A 15,054-nucleotide genomic window follows, 5' to 3' on the forward strand; every position below is an offset into this window, starting at 1 on the left:
AGCTTCTTTGTTAACCTCCAAGTTTCTGTCCCATTTGTTAGCACCGGTAGAATTCAGTGATTTTACACTTACACTTACACAACGACAGTGGTAAGCTCCCAGTCAGGATTTCGCAATGCCGGCCGTATGCACTCCAACCCAATTTATTCTTCTGTAATTGTTTTTCTCATGATGAGTGTGCCTTGTGAGTAATTGACCTAGATAAACGTACTCCTTTACAGACTCTAGAGGCTAGCTGGCTATCCTGAATTCCTGTTCGCTTGCCAAGCTATTGAACATTATGTTTGTCTTATGCATATTAATCTTCAACCCCACTCTTACACTTTCTCGGTTAAGGTCCTCAATCATTTGGTGTAATTCGTCTCCATTGTGGCTGAATAGGACAATGTCAACTGCAAACCGAAGCTGGCTGAGATGTTCGCCGTTGATCCTGACTCCTAACCCTTCCCAGTCGAAGAGCTTGAATACTTTTAAGCATGCAGTGAATAGCATTGGAGAGATTGTCTCCTTGCCTGACCCCTTTCTTGATAGGTAACTTTCTACATTTCTTGTGGAGAACCAAGGTTGCTGTGCAGTCTTTATAGATATTTGCCAAGGTATTCACGTATGCCTCCTGTACTCTTTGATTACACAATGCCTCTATGTATACTGGTATCTCTACTGAATCAAATGCTTTTTCATAATGTATGAAAGCCATATAGAGAGGTTGATTGCATACATAAGGGGCATCAACTGAGACAATCGCAACAGCCAAAATTTTGTACGGTCGTAAGCACTATGAGAAGGAAACACCGAATTTGTTTTTAAAGAAAGATTGCTTGCGACGTGTGGATTGGAATCTTGCATGGTAATGTGTAACGACTATCTTGCATCTAGAACATTTAGCTCTAATAAGCACCTTTATGCATAGCATTAGTCTTTCGTTAGTCACGGCAGCTTCTTGAAAGCAGTTTAGGTGTTCCTTATCATATTGGACAAGGGGCCCCAGCTAGCACGTCGAGAAGGTCTGGTCTATCTATGTCGCCTATCTATGGCAACATTGCTGTGAATAGTGCAAGGAAATCGTGTATGTCACATCACGAGCATACTTCAAATATCCTTGTTTGCTTTATTGGTCACATCCGCCCGATGGGTTTCAGCATCCGCGGTGCTACTCTATTCCCTACAATCCTATGGTATTGCCAAATGCCTCATCCTCAACAGCACGGGTTGGCCCACAGGGCTGGTGCACTCTTATTAGCTCAAAACAGAAACACAACAGAAGTTGACAATACGGAAGAATATGACTGTACGTCGGATCACTCCGTCAAGCAAATCGTATGATGAATAGCATCACAAAGTGCATGGGGATCCTGAAACACATCTGGTAAGACGGCGCTCACCACTCTCGTAGACAACTTGCATACCTTGCCGGCCGAGAAAGCCGCAATACTAGTGCGGCTTTCTGATTTTCATGATTTCATGATTTTCCAACTATATCGTGGGCCACTCAATCCGCTGAGACCCAAGAAAAATAGTCATATCATACCAGGAGTGCCATGATATTGTATTCTTCGTACCGGCGATCGCTTTACATGAACAAGACAGTGATATGAAACTGTTCAGTCTTTGCCCCTATTATCACTCGCTCATTTATTATATACACGTAAACACACACAGGCGTCCTCTCCTTTGTCGTCATGGCCATACAACTGCTGCGAATCAGTACAAGTTCAAACGTCCACGCTTCGAAGTGTCCCAAAGTGTGCACATTCTCCATTCTCCACTCGACTGAAACTACATTGACGTCAATCTTGAAGCTTGCATGATCAGTAGTGGCCGAGCAAGGAAAGCCTCAGCCTAGAGCTGATATTTTGACAAAGGGACTTGCCTACGTCAGCTATACACTCGACACTCCACCTCGACTCAAGAACATAAATTGTGGTGCCACCTCTAGGCAGAAATGGTCACTCGTTTCAGTGGCTCAACAGCTACAGATATCCCTGAGCGATTTTTTTTTGTAATGAGGTACTCCAGGCATCTACTCGAATGCACTGGAGTTATTGTGTCACTCTCAGTGAGCTCCTTGTAGGGAGTCACCGGAGAACATTCTTCAGACTGGGCGAAGAAAAACGCCGTTGTCGACACGTCGGCTGCAGGCTAACACTGGCATTCCCAAATTGACATTAACTGGAAATCATATCTCGAATGTGCTTCAATAACGCTCTTCGGCGATTCCATACGGAAAGGAGTTTCTTCAGAGGCCCACTTTCACTCAAGTGCATTCGAGTAGACACTGAGGGCATCTCATTACAGCAGTTTTGTTTAGGAACATTTGTGGCTAATCAATGACGCCTAGTGGGGAACCGTGGCAGTACTACCATCCACGTAGTTCGGTCGAGGCGTTGTGTAGACGCAGCTAAAGTGCTAAGATAAGGATGTGAGGCTTTCCTTGTCACCCATTATTGATTACCTCTGGTTCCCGTCTTCCTGTGAATCATCCGTTTTGCTTGAAGCACATACGCCACTACACGGAGCACGCGCACATCAAGCAGATTGTCCGGAGGGTCCTCCCAGAGTTTCTCTGTTGGAAAGGTGTAGTCTTAACGCTTCGCCATTGGCTGGCCATTGTATTTCCATACTGCCTCGATTCCGCCAGTTCCCCTCTCCTCAAGGCGACCTTGCCCTCTGCTATTGTTGACACTGTTCTTTTTCTTCGGTCTTTCGTCTTTCTGTTGTACCTTGGTAGGAATGATTCGGATAGCTCATGACATCGTGATTAACTCATCTCCTTTTACATTCTTGGTGCATTGTTTTCTTAGACTTTCTTATCGATATAAATAATTTAAAGTTTGTATGCTTGAGCCTTGTTCATGAAGAGTGCCTCAAATCATCAGCCTGGATCCCACGTTCCAACAAACTGTCGTTGCCCTGTCGAAGGAAACTGCTGCTGTTGATCGCTTCAACTATCCAGCTTCCTTGTGAACGCGTTGTCTTGTTTCAATTGCAGCCGCTTTATGGTCCATAGTTGTATTTTATTTTCGCAGGTGTTCATGGACTTCATGCCACAATATATTCAGCTTTGGGGTGATAAATGCTCTGTCCACCCGTTAATTCATTCAATCAACAAGAAGTGCAAGTCAATAGTTCCGCAGGCTGTCTATATACATAGTGCATAACCCATCGTATAAACATCTCTAGGCTTTCCACTGGTTTTCTGAATGAATATATTGGGATGGGTAAATATCGATTCAACTCCTTTCCAAGAACTATGCTAGAACGCCACTTCAGCGTTATACTGTTGTCGTTCTTGTCACCGCTAGCCTAACTTTCTCAATGCCTATAGTCTATACCGACTCGGCTTTTAGAGTTGCTGGAAACAAAAACGTTATAATTTAGGTACCCTTACAATTACGAGCACATTGAGCTACACGACGACGGGCTTCATGCACAGTAGTTGGTTTTGTAATCCGGCCTTCGGAGAAACTGTGTTCAACGACTGTACAGGCCGTAGCCTTTAATTAGTGCAACTGCGAATCTAAACACTAAGCCAATCAATAATATGCCAAAGTAGCGTAGTCTGTGTGGTCACCAGCTTACACCCGTTGAGTTACATCTTATTCGACGGAAACTTCGTGTGGTTTCTTGCTTTAAGTTTAGCCACGTTTTTATAAGAACTCAGTTGATTTTCAGCATTCGCAAATTGAGTCACTTGAGGAAAATAATAAAAGAACACTAGGGAAGAATCATACTATGCACCTCGAAGGAGCAATAATGAGAATTATTTGGGAGGGATATAAATACGATAGATGGGCTATTTTTGCAGTGTGTCGTATTAGGATTGTAGTAATATAGCGCCAGATATTTTTATCGTGTTATGATGAAAAGTAATATTTGTTTTTTGCGGTGCCCCGACACAGGTTGCGTGGGAAAGGCTTTCGCGCAATCCTTTTACCGTGTTATCGCGTAGCTCTAACATAAAAATATTTATGAACTTTTGAATAACTAGCCTGTGTCACATGCAAAGTGAGGGACCCAATTTTCAATGCCTTCTCTCGGTAAGAAGGTACAAGCAGAAATACGTATAGACTCCTTATACTTGTCTCTAGATCGTAGTGCCACTGAATTTATCTCCCTAACTCGTGCACACGTAGCGAGGCACGTTATATTTTTTGAGCACCTGCTACCCTTCAGGGCTCACTGTATATAAGGTTCTTTTGTGAAAGAAGCTCAACACCCTCCGGAACAGTGCTTTTCAGATATCAAACATATGCACCAAGCCATTCCCTATCCTATTTTTGTAACCCACTGCCTTTCTTTTCTTCAGCAAAGAAACAAATCTGATTGTATTGGGGGAAGCTGGGACATTAGGATAACTTGTACCAAATATTCTCTTCCAGCTATGAAATCAGGAGGAGTTCTTGGATTGCCAATTTTAGATAACTACTTTTTCATCTTTATGAACTATTCTGCATTGTCGCCCGCGGCAATGCCGCTTAAGTTGGCGACCTCGCTGTTTGCTTCACGCCGTCAGGTGCGAGTCCTCTACCGTTGTCGCATGAAGCCACTCTATCTCGGTGAAGAAGAAAAATCTGAGCAAGTTGAAGAACATTTGGAACTAGAAAGCAAAGCTTCGAAGCACACCGGAAAAACAGTGGAGTAGCTGGTTCCTTCAAACTCACTACTTCAGATCACGATGCGGTCCAAATGTGTGTGGCGCCATCTAGACGCGGCAAAAGAAATCTGTGCTGTTGTGAAGCAATACACTCCACTTTCATGTGTCGCTAAGCGTTGAATATCGAGACACATTTGCCTCCTTATTCAGTGCTGTGTCTGCACTTTTCTGATTCAGCTAAGGTCTGCAGTTTTCTCATTGCAGGTTACTACTTGGGTGCGATGTCCGTACACTCCTAGCTAGGTCCTGCTTCTGACAAAGCTGGAAAATTTAGTTTCGATTCTGCGCAAGCATCAAAGTGATTGCCTGAACTATGTGGTACTATCACTTCCGGCAATGTTTGCTGCTTGACAGCCCGAAAACAAGCGCATCAGGGCCAATGTCCGCGGCTTGTCGTGGGTCTTCCAGGTCTGCAGGGAACTCTCGAAATGAAATGTGGAACATTTATAGGGGCCAACCTGTAGGTATTCTGGTCATACGTGACCATCGCCGAACCTTTGGGACACTATTTTCAGAGGGCAGAATAAACCAGGTTGCAATTTCATTGTCCTGCTGCTCGGCGAGACATCTACTGGCGACGAAGATAGGGCATTCAACTCGTTCTGCTCACGAGTGACCAAACATTTCAACCACACTGGCTAGAAGCCCGGCTCCACCAAACTGTCCTCGTTGAACTCGTTCTGTCGTCTGCTGATAGCCAACAGAGCTGAAATGTAACACAGCTGATTTAATCATTTTGACTATGCGTGACCGTCACCAAACTTGTGGAACACCATGACCAGGGGCGCTATAACGTAAAATGATTCCAAACTGTTCTGATTCCAATTTCTTCAATCAGCCTCCACGATTGGTCAAAACATTTTCGGGCCACTCCCAACTTCGACTGTCTTTTCGCCGTCCCGAAAAACCGCGATAGCTCCCCGTCTGATATAACTTGTACACACTGATTGTGTATAATGAAACCGCACAATAGAAAAATAATCATTCCTGATTCGACGCCTTTTCACCATTAGCCCTCTGGTATTGGTCTAATGTTTTCTGGCTACGCCCACTTCTCCTGTTTGTCACGCGACGTCACAAAACCGCGAAAACTCACCACGTCAAAGGCACGTGTACGCGAAAAAATGCAGTCATATACCGAACAAAACTGAAAATTTTTCTGAATAGCCACAGACTGCCCCGTTCCGAAAGGAATAGAAGATGGCTGCCCGCCGATCGCTCAGGCACTCGCTACTCGACACATGCCGGTGAGCGCGTATTTATTTGCGTATGATAAACATATTTGCGTGGCAGTAAAATGTTATCGAGCCCCTTCAGCATGCATACGACATCGCTCTGCCAACTCTTCCTTGCTGAGGATCCGTTTTAGCGGCATTCTTATCCTTCCGTTGCACGCCGCCACGATTTTCGACCAGCCACCCCAAGCTAAGTAAGGTGAAGCGGACCAATCGGAGAAGCCGGCACCACCCTTTTCATGCGGTTATCTATTTTCACTGTGCTGGCTCGGCCCCATCGAAACCCTCTCCACTAGAGCGTGCTCCTCGCCTCTTGTCAGCCAATAAGATAAGAAAAACCGCTGAGTGTAGAAAATGTTATTGGTTTTGAAAGCGAACAAAGGTGACCTCCTATAAACGAGGAGAGTGTTTGATTGGGTTGTTCAGACAACGCTGCGGGTCAGCGCCCGATGCTTGTGTCGGTGGTTACGCAAATTTGACGTCAGGAGTTTGGAATCAAAACTGTTTGGAATCATTTTCGTTATAGCGCCCCAGGGCACCTTAAGCATAGGGCATTCTAGTCTTTCTGCTGCAATGACTCCTAGTTTTACTACTGCAGTATATTTGCCATGTGTATCGGCCCCAAATATAACGTCTCTGTTCAGACAAGGCGCGGCATTCATCATACTTTTGGGACATCATAACAAAGGTACAGTGTGTCTAGTCATTCTTGCCATTCATTGCCATCACCGAACTACTGGGTTGCTATTGCCTAAGGGCCAACTGACAGGGCCCAAAGGTGTTCTTCATCCTGCAACCAGGCATGACTCTTGGAGGAGAATGTGGCGTCTCGAATCGTTCTGCTCGTACGTGATCACAGCCAATCACATTGGCATACTCTTGCAATCAGGATGTCTTTAATGTATTCAACCTGTCCATTTGCAACCAGCCATAACATCTCTTGGTGACAAATATAGCAACTGTGACCATTCTGGTCAAATATGGCCGTTGCTAAGCCGTTTGTACGCTACAACTAGAGGGCCCACAAGGACAAGTCCTTGTCTTTCAACTATATATGGCGACAAAAGTGGCGCATTTGGTGATTTAGACCATAAATAGTTGTCACCAAATATTTGGTACAGTATGGCATAAGGGCTCACTGAGAGGGCTCTAACGCGTCCCTAATTCTGCAACTATCCATGACATGTCTTGGGGACAACGCACATGTGGTCATTATGGTCATACGTGACCATCTCCGAACGTTTCGATGCCGCGAACTGAGGGCAGTATTGGGCACGTCCTTGTCTTTTAACTATATGGCGGCAAATGTGGCCTGTCTAGTCGTTATTGTCATACTTTGCCATTGTCAAGCATTTTATGACAGTGGCCATTGGGCTGGCTGCAACTGGCTTGAGCGTGTCTTCCTCCTCCAGTTACGTGTGACGCCTGTTGGTACGGTCTCTGTAAGGGTACGGTGTCTTGTAATTGTGGTCACACGTTTCCGTCACCAAACTTTTGGGACACTATGGCCAGGGGACCGACCGAGCCCGGCTTGAATGCGTCCCTGTCCTGCAGCGACCTGGGCGGTAGCAGCATGGGAGCGCCACCCCGCTGCGCTGTCTCGTACAGCTGCTTCTGCATGATGGCCAGGGAGACCTTGTTGGCCCTGAGCAGGTCCGACATGCAAATCAGCTCGCCAGTGTGGCCTCGCTCGTTGTCCGAGTCGTACGTTGAGTCGGCGTCCGAGTCGGAGTCCGCGGCCGCAGTCGTGTCATTAGCCGTCTTTCCGGACGACCTCCGGGACGACTTGACGCCGCTCCTGGCCGCGGCTTTGGCTTGCACGCGAAGTTGAGCGGGTGTCAAGGCGTTGCGTCGGTACCTGCATGTACAAGGAAGATGTGCAGCTTTAATTTGGATTTGATTCGAACATCGAAACGCCACCGGCTTTCTACTGAATCGTAATTAGTTCATTGATGACAAAATTTTATAAACGACACTTCATTTCAGAGCTCGATGCTTTTCATTTCGGATGTTTTCAAAAACTTCGCGCGCATGAAGTGTTGAGAAATAGAACGATATAGTGGGTCCATTGGCGGTGATGCGGCATATGGCTTGGGTCATTCAGGGATTAGAGAAAACTGCAAGCACTCAATCGTTGTGAAATTTGAGTGTTTCGCAGGATATAGTAAACTTAAAAGTAGTATCTTCAATATTTAAGTACGTGTGCTTAGAAGAGTTTGCTAATATTCAGAGCATTAATGAAGAAACGTTTTAACAATGCTTGCTGCTGAGCTAGTTGGTTCATGACTTAAGAACACGGGGCACGGCGCTAAGCAGACGAAGTTAGTCACAAACGACCTATACGGGCTCCATATAGGCTATTTTACGGAAGCGTCTAAGGGCCGCCATCTTGGGTTGTTAACGCTGCTGTCTTGTGTCTTTAACAACGAAGCGTACGATACTACAGTCGATTCTCAAGCATGAAAGTAGTTGTATAAATGCGTTTAGCATTTCATGACCACGTGACTTCACTTCTCATAAATCTTCAAAATTGTTGGTGTAACAACCCCAGATAATGGCGCTCATGAATCGAATATAAAATCGTCTAATTATATTCGCGCCCGTATGTGTCAATTGTGTCTCACTTCTTCCTCGTCTGCTCAGCGCCGTACCTTGTTTCGTTAAGAAAGAAGCGTACTCTTACAAAGAAACGGTGATTGCGCCTTTCATCTATGTGTTCTTTTTCAACGGTATTTCGTCATAATGCGGCTTATTTTGTTGCCGCCCTAAAATTAGTTAGAAAAGAATGAGGCTGAGAAATAGAACAGGAAATGGGACAGAAACCTGGTTGGTTTCTGTCCCGTCTTGCGCCTTAGTCTGCAGGAGCAGTCGAGCCTGCGGATAAGCCAGTTGAGAAATTGCTTGATGACAATGGAGGTGACGTTGAAGAGGCTGTAGATACAGCAGCAACCCGCTGATAAGATGAGGAAGTTTGCCACGTGGTACCAGCTCGTCACCTGTACCAGAGAAGCACAAGAAGGAAAGGAAATAGGAAAAAGGTGGGAAAGATGAGAATTGAAGGACGAAAGAAAAAATACGAAAAAAAATGTCGCAGTTTCGCCTGAAAGCCGAAGCATCAATTGTCATAGCAAATTAGTAGAGAGCTATTCGGAGTAGGGATAGTAGTTTTATCGGCTGCATAAAGTTGGACACATTCGCTTACTAACTGAATTAACAAGCGTGGTGTCAGCGCGCACAAGCAAACATGAATATATCACACTGAATGACAGCAGACAACGACTGTCAAATCGCTGGCAGCAGGCCGCTAGAGCGGGCGAAGGTTCGTGCGGTCTATCGCTGCAACGGAAACTGAGGGGCGAATGCACAGCGCATACAAAGGTCAGAGCCATGTGGAGATAACAGACGGTGCGGGCGACCTCCACAGCCGCGGGCAAAGTACGAACGCAGTTGTTGGCAGAGTAGAAGCTGCGCCCCCCCCCCCTCCCTCCCGCGCTGCCTTCCCGCTTTCTTGCTTTTGCGTGGGAGATTGAGTGGCATGTTCCCCTTACGCCCTGTTGTAAGATACGCCTTTGGTACAGCGTCGCCCTGCTTCCCTCCCTCCCATACCCCCACTGCCTTTCGCGCGACGGTCGGGTTTGCTTTCCGCCATGCGTTCGCTCTCCGCTGATAGCGCGCGTCCTCCGCGCGCTTTCGCTCGCGCATACGGCACGCGGCGACGATTTTATCGCCCTTGGACTTTATGCGGAACCTCACGGCAACGGCGATGGCAACGCTGACGGCAGAAATCCGGTTGAAGTGTCCATATAATTGCTATTGCAATAAAATATATATAGGCCTAGCGGTAGAGCATCCAGCCCCGTATGCGGGAGGTACCAAGATCAAATCCCGGTGTCCACAGGTTTTTTCTATAATGGGTCGGGATGTTCCCTGGCCTGATGCTCGGCTCTCGTGGGGGCTTCACATCTCGAAAGGTGGCCCAATAGAGATTTTTCGCGTTCTCTCTAGGCGCCCCTTGTCCAACCACAGGCGGCCTTGGTGAAGAGTATCCGCCGTGGCTATGGGAGGCAAGTGCTGCCGCCGGGTACCTATACCAATAAAATAGGTACAAGTGCGCTCCCGGCCTGGTGCTCGGCCATTAGGGGACCTCAGTGCTTCAAAAGGGGTAATTGGCTCCAGCCCGAAGGCGTCCCTACCTCAATAGGTTCATTTGGGGCACCACATTGGAAATGGCCGCCATTGGAGCGGCCTAAACTTGACTTTCTTTGTGTGCTCACGAGGGTTTCGACGGAAATTTAGGGCGCAGGCTCCCTTTCCCAATCATATAACTCCTGAAAAAGCCGAACGCCAGGCTGGGGTACACTTGTGCCCATTTTCCTGGTTTCATTTCCGGGTACACTTGTGCCCATTTTTATGGGTTCGGTTCCCGGCAGTGGGAATCGAACCTATAACCTCCCCCAGACGAGACGGGCGCTCTGCAACATTCTGAGAAACCCTTATGGGTTCCCTTTGTAGTTTCGTTCTACGTTAGGTTGGATGAGAATTTTTCTCTTTCATGATGCTGCCTCCACCTTTCGGGATTCCACAGAATTGATTTGCTATTGGAGGTCAATCTGTAAGAAAACATACTGTAAAGATCCAACAAGGAATGGTATGGAAGGAATACGCATTAGGCTAACACATTCCAAATGCTCCGATCTGAGGACTCCAGTGGCGTCCACAGGAACATTCGGAAAGACGCTTAAGGCAGCTTTATGTTACGTATGGTGGAGGCTATACATTCAGGGATCCCATACGTGTGCAGAATGTTATTCGTCCCTAGTAAAGAATCTCACGTGTGCCGTTAATCCTGTATCCAATAATCCCATTGAACACAGGCAGATCCCATATAAAAAATCGTACTTTCCCATGTGTCCTATGCGATTTTGTCATATGAGATCGTACATATGGGGATCAAATATAGTCCGATTTTCCAGCGCAAAGACGGGACAACAGAACGGACAACAAAATGCGGGAGACAGATCATACAAGACAGAAACAATACGGTACAGTGCTTTGTGTTACCTTGTCTGTTTTGACATCATGCATTTATGCTGGAAAATTATACGATATATCAAACCAATTAGTCCAACAGTACGTTTGCGCAGATTTCATCACATGTGATAGAGAATTTTTATAAATGGGTATAAGGCTGTTTTTATAGGCGTGATCCTGCTAATTGACCACATTCGAAATTTTTCGGTGCTCTTCATCATTCAACTTTCAATTCTCCATGCGACGACGAGAAGTTTCCGGTGCCACCTAAAGGCACAAACCTCTCCATTGAATTTATGTCATTAAAGAAAGAAAAAAAAAACTCAGAGCCCTTCCACTACTGTGAAGATGGAAGCCAGCGAAGCTGGGACTATGGTGGGTCTGCTATAGTGAATACTGCTATAGTGAATTTATATATTATTATTGACTATATTGAGCGTCTTCGGCATGTTTGTCAGAGAGCAGGGACACCGGTGTCTTGTTTTCGCCTGGCGCGATGGCCAAGTAGTGTGTTTGCAGCGCCAAGTCCGCCCCATCGTAATAGACTAACGTATGAGCCACAGCGTTCCTAGCCGCGGCACACTGCATGCAATCGTCAGGATCCTGGCGTCAGTATTCTGGAAGATGTGGGTAAACGAGCGTCCGTCCCATAGCGAGTTCAAATGGCAACTGCTGATAACAGCACTAGCACGATCTCTACGTCCCGAGACATCAGGGGCACAACGATTGGTGGGACGTGCGGCTGCCGAGTATCGCGACACTTGTGAAAGAGGCATCGGCGGTGGCTAGGGGTGTAACAACAGGCCATTCATCATCCATTTTGACACCTGTGCTAAGGCACAGCTGGCGGGAAACCGCCACGCACACGTAGCCAACCGCACACACATGGAGCCGTAAATGTGGATCTACTTCCGTCGCCGGACGCGATCTCCTGGAACCTAGCCTACAACAGCTTCGCTGTAAAATACCTGCAGCTCCAGAAGTCCAGAGGCATCGGTGGCCTCGGCCTCACTGGAGACGTCATCGTCGTCCTCGGTAGTGACGTTTGCAGTCGCGGAGTCCGCCCTGAAAGAGAGCTTCTGCCCGGGCACCAGGTCTCCGAAGCCGATGGTTGAGAAGGCGACGAAGCAGAAGTAGAACGACTCCAAGTATCCCCACTGCTCGGTGCGCGCGTAAAGCACCGACGCTGAGGCTGAGAGCAGTGCGGTGGCCACGAACAGGCACAGCATCACCCAGTACACCGAGGGCTTCCAGTCGTCCAGCCGGTCGTCGAAAGACAGCTGCGATTTGTGTGCGTTGAAGTCGAAAAGAAAGAGACAAGGAAAAAAAGAACAGATAGATAGGTCACGTATATGTTAAACACGAGAATGTCTGGCCACATGGTCATTTGCTATAACCTCCGTGGCACAAACCAAATGCCATGCTAATTTCGTGAAATAACAATAGGATCCTTCTAGAAATTGCCCATTGCGTTCGAAATCATTTAATGACTTCTAAGTTATTTATTGCTTTATAAGCCTTAGCTTAGCCTCGCTAAAATTATGCGCATTCCATGCGCTGCGCGAATCAGTTAAGCGGTGCTTTCTGTGGTGCATGCGAGGAACTCGGTTCCTGTTTAGCGACAATTTGCAAGTGTAGACCACACGACAAAGTTATGCTTTCACCGGAAAATGCATCGCTCGACGTAAAATAGGTGGGCTCCAACGCCGCAGACACGTCAGGCACTGAACCAGGGCCTATGGTACACACTAAACCGAACTCGTCTTGCGCGAAGCGCTTCTCAAACTAGTTGCGTGCATTCGTAAGCGATATGCGCCGTATTCAGTGCCGTCTCTAGGCTGCGTATCGACCTTCCCTCTCTTGCGTATTCAAGCAACTGTGCGCTCGCATTCCAAGCCGGTTTTTTTTTTTTTTTGCTGCGTATCGACTCTGTCCCGCTTCTCGTTTCTGAACGAAACGTTCACCTCTCGCTTCGATGCTCATCGCCCCCACTATATGCTGCTTCGCATTTACGAGCCATCACGTGATGACGTTCTCAACCAGGCGATCTCAATCAATGGGTTGTACAGAGCCCACAAGCCAACCATAACTATCGCACAGCAGAGCAGGATCGATCATTTCAGCCCTAACTCATCGTTACCCGTCGTGCAAGACTGCAGCCAGCGCCCGCAAATGAGAGGGAGGGGGGGGTAAAAAAAGGTTCGCTGTAATGTGAGTACCCTTATCATTAATTTGTTTCAACGATATGCGTACCCTCTGCCATCTTCATTGTTTTCCTTTCTTTGTTAAGCTGCACGTACTGTAACCATAACCATCAGCCTATTTGCGTCCGCCAGAGAATGAAAGCTTGCCCAAGCAATCTCCAATTACCCCTGTCTACCGCCAGCAGACCTCGTCGTACGCATATTTTATCGTTTCGTCACACCATCTAACTGCTTGTAATCCTCGACTGCGCTTTCTTTCTCTTGGCATACATTATGTAACTGGATTATATCACCGTTTATTTGCACTATGCATTGTTACATAAGCTGCCAAATTATACCTCTTCCTCTTGGTGTCAACTAGGATATTCATTACCCCCGTTTTCTTTGTATTCCATACCACTGCCTTCTCGTCTCTTCGCGTTATGCTCGTGCCATAGCAGTGGAGATAGAGAAGAGAAATATTTATTTATTTTCTGACATTGTAATCTGAGTCAGGACCCGGTTCACCCTATAGGTGTGACAATTCCTTATTCCAGAAACCCCCTGGCTTGGGCTGCCTCCTTGGCCCGTTACACTGCGTTGGTCGTCCAGGTCGTCAAAGGAAAGCTTGGCCTCCCACGTTTCAGTGGTGGTATAGATGTGCGCGGAGTTGGGGTCTTAAATGAATATTAGTTTTTTACCCCATTTTCAGGACTTGGGCACGCTTATTATGCCATGAGAATGTCACGGTACCCCGTGGTACGGGAAACACTCACCTGCGAGTCTCTCCGGTCGAGCAGCCCTCGCCTTCGCAGGTCCCTCTCGTGCAAAGCCTTGAGCAGGCACGCTAGCAGCGTGATGATGCGCTCCAGGAACAGGTTGAAGAAGAGGATGGCGCCCGAGCAGCCCAGAAAGCCGTACGCCAGCACCAAGCTGCGGCCCGCCCACGTACAGGGCGTCGTCATGCCGAAGCCTGCGAGTCCGGAAACGCGAGTCAAAATCACGCGTTATTCCAGTGCTGTGAAGGTGGATTGCCAGCGAAGCAGTTTAGCACATGACATAGAGGTGGCACAGAACTCAGCTCAAAGGTATGATCGAATTTTATTCATTGGAGCAGGTGCGGCCCGCGACTACGACAAAGAAGTCCCTTAGGACCAAATAAAGTTTCTTGTCTGTTTGTCTGTCTGCCTGTCTTGAGCGGTGACGGCGGTCATCCCGAAGAAGGACAAACGCACACACACATTTATTTAGATCGGCGGCATATACATTCGCGTGGAAGGCTACCGCCACGCCGGTAGAGCGCGGAAGAAAACTAGGCACGCAAGCGTTTGGAACGACGACAAAGAGAGGGCGGTGCGAGCATACACAGGCCGACGCAGGTCGCACAACGGCAAACCTTTGAGAAACCCTTATTATCTACCTGAGAGTCTACTGATCTTGAATATGGTACCCGTTGGCAACTAATATACTGAAAATGCATATCCAAGGGATGAGACGTATAAGCTTTTGCAGAGAATGAAGCGATTTCGCATCAAATTCGGGAGCTGAGTTCTTGCGCACGCAGATTTGTTGGCGGACACAAAAAATCTACAAAACCCTAGCCATAGACAGCCTCACTGTAAAAGAGGATGTATTTTCCGATATCGAGAGCCTCTACGTTACACTTTTGAGACGGAACACAGACTTTCGCAAACATTTGTTGAACACCCAGCGCAGAAGTCGTTCACTGCAACCGCGGTGGGCTTCCATGCCGCGCAGAACAATGCTGTGTACAGAGGTCGAAACCGTTGTCTAGAACCAGGGAGGCGCGCGCTCCGTGCAGCAGTGGCGACACCTAGCAATAACACTTGGCGCAAAAATCGGCTTGATGTGAGCCGACGTGGTTACGTCGATGAGGTGCCTTGTCTCATCTAGCCCATCGGATCGTCTCATTCATACTTTGCCAGCTGCG

The 15,054-nt window shown here is 47.3% G+C and overlaps 1 protein-coding gene across 1 annotated transcript; it reads right to left on the reverse strand.

Moving 5' to 3' along the window:
* Positions 1-7,359: 7,359 nt before the first annotated feature.
* Positions 7,360-14,068, reverse strand: LOC119464947 (potassium channel subfamily K member 12). The gene is made up of 4 exons (XM_037725809.2): positions 13,880-14,068; positions 11,889-12,200; positions 8,713-8,885; positions 7,360-7,747 (listed from the first exon to the last, which is right to left on the reverse strand). The coding sequence occupies exons 1-4, from the start codon at positions 14,066-14,068 to the stop codon at positions 7,360-7,362; spliced, it is 1,062 nt and encodes a 353-aa protein (XP_037581737.2).
* Between the last annotated feature and the right edge of the window lie 986 nt (positions 14,069-15,054).

The sequence above is a fragment of the Dermacentor silvarum genome, chromosome 9, assembly GCF_013339745.2.
Source record: "Dermacentor silvarum isolate Dsil-2018 chromosome 9, BIME_Dsil_1.4, whole genome shotgun sequence".
NCBI lineage: Eukaryota > Metazoa > Arthropoda > Arachnida > Ixodida > Ixodidae > Dermacentor > Dermacentor silvarum.

Bases quoted from the DNA above. Each gene is read 5' to 3' on its own strand.
- LOC119464947 (XM_037725809.2), bottom strand. From the start codon at position 14,068: ATGACGACGCCCTGTACGTGGGCGGGCCGCAGCTTGGTGCTGGCGTAC. The intron at 12,201-13,879 runs GTGAGTGTTTCC...CACAAATCGCAG, and splicing joins TCGACCGGAGAGACTCGCAG to CTGTCTTTCGACGACCGGCT. The intron at 8,886-11,888 runs GTATTTTACAGC...TCTCTGGTACAG, and splicing joins CTGGACTTCTGGAGCTGCAG to GTGACGAGCTGGTACCACGT.